At 40.9% G+C, this 7214-nt stretch overlaps 1 protein-coding gene across 1 annotated transcript in view; it reads left to right on the forward strand.

Moving 5' to 3' along the window:
• nectin3a (nectin cell adhesion molecule 3a) overlaps positions 1 to 6564 on the forward strand; it is a 34721-nt gene extending 28157 nt beyond the window's left edge. The window contains exons 5-6 of the mRNA XM_079245786.1: positions 25 to 176; positions 2219 to 6564. Coding sequence (XP_079101912.1) covers positions 25 to 176; positions 2219 to 2865 — 799 coding nt within the window. The 3' untranslated portion in view covers positions 2866 to 6564. The remainder of the gene's footprint in view (positions 1 to 24; positions 177 to 2218) is intronic.
• The last annotated feature ends 650 nt before the right edge of the window (positions 6565 to 7214 follow it).

Consider the following 7214-nt stretch of genomic DNA (forward strand, 5'->3'; position numbering starts at 1 on the left):
CTGTCATGCTTAATTTCTGCTCAGGTTGGATGGATTGATGCCTGAGGGTATTGAGATCTCCAACAATAGCCTTGCTTTCCACCGCCCACTGGAACACAATGATTCTGGAATCTATCGCTGTGAAGTGATGAATGACATAGGTCTCCGCAGCCAGGATGTAAACTTCTGGGTACAAGGTACATTTGTCTCTTTCACACAGTTTTCTGGTTTATTGATAGATAAATCTGCTCAACTGAATTTGTATAAAAGTCAACATCCAAGTCTTTTGAACATTTTTTTGTGTAATATTAAATTTTGAGAAAAAAAAGGCCACAGATTAAGACTTGTAGCGGCGCTAAGCCTCCATATAAATATAAATGTCCCTGCCGGGATCCTTTTTCACACATTCCTGCCAGCAGTGTAGATAAAAAGTATCGGTACCAAATGTTTCCAGTGTTGTGGTTTTGGCAACATTAGATGTCTTGGATAAGGAAGAAGCTGTTTACCCCTGCTGGTTCAGCAAATGTGCACGCATGTAGCCTTTTTCTGTGCTTTGTTAAGGTCAGGTTTCACAGAAGGATGTAATGAACTTTGCTCACAGATTTGCAGTACACTGAATTCTGTTTTTGTACCTCATAAAATCTGTTACTCAGCAGTATGTTGGATGTTTACAACACAAGCTCACCAAATGTGTTCAAATGATAAACTTAACTCAACGCCTAATAGATGAAACTACTGAACTCAGCTCATCCATCAGCCAGGCTTCCCTTTTGTTTGGGCTTGATGCTTTCCGGTAAGCTGAGCTGCTCCTGTCTGCTTCTTCTGTCTTTCTGTGTTTGCTGCTCATGTTCATTATTATAAAGCTGAGACATGGATCCTGAGAACTCTGCATCTCTTTTTATAATCATTTCTTTCATGCTCCTTTTTAATCTGTTTCCAACCAAAGCAAATGCTGCTTTTGGACACATATTTCTCCAACACACGCGGTCTGTTTGGTTTCTCACTGTAGGGAGGAAAAGGCTGGAGGAGTCTCAACACAGTCTGTCAGGCTCCATCTGTGTACAGCTCTGCTTTTGGAGTCCTACTCCAAATGAAAGCACAGCTGACATCCTGTCCAGGGTGGACTTGCACTGAGCAATTATCTTGCCTCTCTTGTCAAGTATTCAGACTTTGGGCATGCAGCCTCTTGCCTCTCTCCCCTGTGGAGATGACCAGGTTGGCCTCAGTAATGCTCCATTCCCCCTTCAGGGTTTGTTTTGTATGGATGTTACACATTCCCAGTTGTCTCTGCAAGTTTGTGATTTTTGGCAGCTTGTCACTCAGATGATCAGCTAAATGGTTGCAGAGCCTCGTGGCCTACATGAGGCTGCAGTGTCCCACCGCATGGTGGGATTGATGTTGACTAACAGAGGTAACTGCAAGTATGTCGGCTACCTAACTTTGATCCGTCTCCCATATCCTCCCCCATGCTTTCGCTTCATCCTGATCCTTCAGGCTCACACACTGTGTATAATTTCACATAATTACATTGTTACTCACACAGTTGTGGAAATCATTATAGCTCTACGTGTATTCAGGCTTTGACAACCCTCTTAGTGATGTAGACTTCTTCTTAAATGGAATTCATGTGGCCATATGGTCCGGTCTTTGAAGTGCCTGCAGACTGATCAAACTCATGTTATCAGGCTGCTCTCAGTACCTGAGGCTGCAGGTCATTAGAGCGGTACTTACCCTGACCTTGAGCTCCTTGGAGCTCTTTTCTCCCCCCAGTTCTGGCTGCTATCACAAGAACTGACTACTGGAGGACACATCGGATGCAGGAACCTCACATCGATCCTGCAGCGTTTCATCTTCTCACATGACTTCCCCACTGCAGGGTTTAGAGAGAAAGGCGGAAGAGCTAATCACACTCCCTCAGATGCTTATGAGTGCACGTCCTCCCATCTCTTATCTGTCTCACTGTCTTGCTCACACATTGACATTTTGCACTTAACCTCGTTCAGTCTCTTTCATTTGGCCGTTTTTATTCTGCAGCAGCGTTCGACAGACCTGAGTCAACGCGACGCTCCACCTCACAGTGATGCTGCTGGATATTAATCTAAAAAAACAGCCACACTTGCTTTGTCAGTTGTTACAGAACATAAAGTGCCATCTCTCTCCTCCTTCGCTTTATGACTTCTCACTCCACTTGCTGTCTTCTCTCTTTGGTTTTAAATTTTTCTTCGCATTTGCTCTGCAGATCCACCCCCCACTACTGCAGCCCCCAGCACCACTGCTTCATTCCTCCACGACACCTCCGGAACTGTGGACCAGCGGAGAGCCCTCTTCACCTCCCCCACCTTGGCCTCCATCCCTGATAGCAGCCTGGGTACTATAGTTGGTGGGGCAGTGGGTGGAGTTCTGTTCCTGATTCTCTTGCTGATCCTAGGGGGCGCTTGTTTTATGCGCCAACGCCGAACCTTCAGAGGAGACTACTACACTAAACAGTACCTGGGGCCCTCGGACATGCAGAAGGAGTCTCAGCTGGATGTGCTGCAGCCGCATGAGCTGCAGGAGGTCTACGGGGACAAAATGAGCAAAGGCAGCCAGGAGCTAAAAGCCAAATTAGGTGGGGACATTATTTACCCTGACTATACCCCGGAGCGGAAAGACAGGGATGACTGGGCCGACAAGGGGGATGCCAATAGGAGCTTCAAGGAGGGAAACTACTACCCAGATCATTACAACACCCAAAACATGCACCCATGTGGGCCACCTGTGCACAGTCCCATTGTTAACAACGGCTCCCCCTACCTGCCGGAGGACTGCTATGACAATGGTACAGACAGCGACTATGTGTCCCACATGGACGGATCTGTGATTTCACGAAGGGAGTGGTATGTTTGAGACTAGATGCAGATACAGAAGAAATGGACAACTGACTGAGGAAAAAATCAACAAGTGACAGATATTTCACTGAAGGATGTGTTGTGGGTTAAAAACGCATAAATGAAATTTCTCAGCTCTGCCTTGATTGTAACCACTTAACCTTAAGGATGTGTTTGTGGACTGTATTATACTTTTTGTAGCATTTTGAAGCGCTACAAATGAGCTGGAATGCCTCAGTAATGTTATCATGTTTGCTTTGGCATACAAAGTTGTTGTGACTGATGTGAATGAGGTTCTGTTTTGGGTTTTTTTTTTTTCTGCTTGTTTGTGTTTGCACCTGTCTTTTCCACAGGTCACAGGTCAGGCGTTCAGACTTGTTGGTGAAGTATTTACACCCTGACTGACTGAGCTCTGCTCCCATAAAACCTCAACGTCTGTGGCATTTGGGAAATGGTCTTTTGACTGGTTAGAGCATTTTCACACAAACGTTCATCATGGCTGCAACCAGTATTTAAAACAAAGGATACTGCATGCTTTGTGAATGCAAAAGTATTGGGTGAAAGGGAAAGTCATGTGTTTAAAAGGGAGAAAGGCACGGGCATTGAACCAAGGGAAAAGCAAGCCGATTGATGGGTGTTCATTACATAAAAACACTGCCTTGTGTAAACTTTTTAGTGCATTTCTTCTGTGGCTGTTGCAAACTCGCAGTATCTCTTATCCATCAGTCATGAAGTAGCAAACCTGCCTCCTTCCCTGCGGAAACACCTTTACTTTTAGCTTTAGTAATACATGTATTTTACACACAACCCTGTTCCTAAAGTAGTAATCCAAGAAATGGGCTTTCAACCAGCATTTATTTATTTATAAATATTTTTTGTTACAAATGCACAAAGCACACAATCTCAGGTTGCTTTTACATAGTTTAAAACAAAAAAAAAAAGAATGAGGAAAAAAAAAAGGGGGAACTAATTTAATACAAAGCCCCCTCATTAAAATTCTTATCTTGCTAAAATCAGCAGTGCATTTTTCTTTGTCAGTGTATAAACTATAAGTGATGTGCATCTTGGGGGGAAAAAATGCAGTTACCTGATCTCCTCCCAGTTTGGTCTTTTTGCTCTTATATTGATTTCTATAGTTCAGAGGCTTTGATTTTTCCATGATAATTTAAAGGCATTTTACCCTAATGAAGATGAGTAGCCATGCCTACACCCCAGTTTGCCCGCATTCAGGAGTTCACTTTCTATTACAAAAACAAAAGATTAAGAAGTTTGTGGTGTAGACCTTGATGAAAGTCTCATTTCATTGGCAAATTTTTCTAAACAGTTGCAGTCAACGCTAAATCCCACCACATGACCTACAAGATTAATTCTTCCAATGCAAATAAAACACTGATGTGGTGTAAAGAAGTGACTGTTGAAATGATGTATGATTACATGCAGAACTGTGGCACTCCAATAAAAACTACTCCACAGATACTAGAACGGATGCAGCAGGAAAAGTCCTGACCCAGACAGATTAAAGCAGAGGTTTCATAATAAAGTGAACCAGACACCATTATGCTTTACAAAATGTGTCGATCCAGCCACATTCGTGCAATTAGACAAACAGTTCTGTTATTACAGTTGTCAGTAAACATCAGAAGGAGCCAGCCGGGCCTTTGGCCTTCTTCACTTAGCCATGATAACAGGCTGCGTCGCTGTCTTTCCCATTTTCTCCTCACTGGTATTCTACAATTTCTCTCTGATAGACCAACAGCAATTGGTTGTTGTAGGTTTTTATAACATAAGATCAAAGTAAGGACTTATAAATACCAGATGTGAATATAGCAGCTGTCATCGGCTGACATTGTGCGGCTTCATAAACCAACCGTTTCACTGCAACCGTTTTGATGCTCCGCTGTCGTTCGGGATTGTTAACAAGCAAAGAAATGGGGAAACAACGAACTGGTCCTTCATTTTTAGTTTGATGTATGATGATTTTCTTGCTGGAAGCAGAGCGAGCAGCTGATGTCACCCCTGAACAGGCTATAATGTTGGGGTTTGGCTCCTCTCAGGATATGCAGAGATCATGGAAACAAGAAACCTAATCCATGAGTGAAGAAAATCTGAACCGTGTGGCTCTGAGCTGTCTGTATAAAAGGCTCCCCGAGGCATAGATATATGTACGTATTTTTTTCCTTTTCCTCCAAACAACAAATCCAGCGAAATTAAGTTGAAACAAAAGGAATGACATCATGAGTGATCTCATCTCTTCCTGCTTGATTTGACCTCACACTTTTCCACTTCATGCTCTGTTTTCTTTCCTCAGGAATGATACATGGATCAAAGTGGCCTTTTGCTAAGTCTCGTGTGAAAGGGAAAACTTAACCCTTTTTTTCTTTAAAAGAGTCCCCCTTTTAGGTGTTTGTTGCCAGAAAAAATACCTTCTATGTGTATTATAGTTGGATCCTTGCAGGAGGTTGGCTACACTTTGATGTCTTCGTTTATATTAGGGGTTTTATAGATTTTGGGTGCACTTCTCCACCCTCGTTTTCTCATGCAGGGCTTTAGTCAAAGGTTTAGATGTCTTAGAATAAACTGCTTTAATCTCCGTAGCTTGCTCTCATCACCACACGCACACACACACACATACACACCCGGTCACCACACATCTGCTACTGCAGCCCGCATTCAAAGAGCGATCCTCACCTCAAACCGCCTGCTTTTTAATCAACTTTTATGTCCTTCCTCATCACACTTGGCGACAGAAGTGCTCGAACTGTGTGATATATGACACTTCGCGTCTGCATGCACTTTTTTTTATTTTCTTTTTAAAGTAAGGCGACTTACTTATGGCTGACAACTTTAGTTTCTTATTTTGTAGAGTCACTCAATGCAAAAAATGCCTCTTCTGCTTTAAATCTTTCCATCAGCCTCAGCTTCATTTCAATACTGACTAAAGCTAAATGAGTTGAAGTGATTTAATTATTCTGTACAGTTCTTTATCCTCTATTATGGTCTCTTCCCAGCTGGTTGCCTGTGTAGTTTTCTGCCAACAGTTTTCATCATTTTCCATTAGCGATGTTTATACACATGTACATATTATGGATGGGATTAGTCTGGGATTAGCTTTTCTCTTGGTTGTGTACAGTTTGTTCTGGTCTCCCCTACTGAATAGCTGGTGCCTTAATGGGCGGAGCGATGCACAGAAACTTTAGAAGCTGACACTTACTGAAAGCATTGATGCAAAAGATATTGATCTAATAAAAATAGGGCAAATTTGCCCTTTTTATGTGTATTCCATCTTCATATTTAAGATTTGCTGTTAAAGCATCAAAATAGACTAAAGGTTGATTTTCATGCCTTACAGACTTTAAAAGGACACATGTAACACGTTGGTTACTGAGAAAAGTTTCACTGGGAAATCAGGCAAGCCAGATTGAGAGAAAATATTATTGTTGTGTAAATATGCTGGCTTTTTTTTATTATTATTAAGATTAATTATAAAAATCTTTTTTTTTTTTTTTTTTGTATGAGGTCTGTCATTTTCACAGAGTATTAGTTTATCTCATGAGTGTCCAAGGTAACATAGAGGGCAAGCCTGTTTTCACTGCATTTTCTATTTGTTCGGGAGAGTTTGTGACCAATGATTTTGTATGATGTACTTTGAATGATTGATGTCTCACAAGAATCAAATGAAAGGGTGGTAGATTGTGTTTTGTTGTTCTGTTTGCAATAAAACCACCTTTATTGCAATCAAATGCGTCCTGTGATCTTGCTTTCACAGAGGATTTTTTTTTTTTCAATAATTTTCCAGTTGGTGAATAGAGAACTAATGCAGCTTTCTAATTACACATATCAGCATTTTAATGGAAATTTGATACAAGAGGGATGCAACATTATTGCAATAATCCCGAAGTAAATACTCACAATATTTGATGAATGCATGGCTTTTAGATGATGTGCAACTAGACATCAGGTTTATTTTAAAAGGCTATTTTTTGTATTTGCAACTTAACTGCATCAGTGTAAAATAAATTGATTTAAGTTGGTCAATAGGAAAAATAAAATGACCAATTTCCATGTATGTCTGTAGTTAAAAATGTTCAGAACTTAGGGATTTTTTTTTTTTTAATCAAATCAAGCAGAGAAAATTTTGTTTGACCTTTCTCTTAACATTTCATCTCATGAGATCTGGCAACACGGATATTTCATAGTGAAAGAAAAGCAAATACTTGATTGACTGTAAGTTTCAGCATTTACTCATTTAATTAACTTGTTTTCATTTACTTAAAGTGGAAACTTGAGCCATGCATTGATTATCGTACCATTTATTTGTGTAGCTTGTAATGCACTTTATGACAAGGACTCTGAGAGACAAGTCATTTT

Source organism: Telmatherina bonti (assembly GCF_933228915.1).
Source record: "Telmatherina bonti genome assembly, chromosome: 9".
Lineage (NCBI taxonomy): Eukaryota > Metazoa > Chordata > Actinopteri > Atheriniformes > Telmatherinidae > Telmatherina > Telmatherina bonti.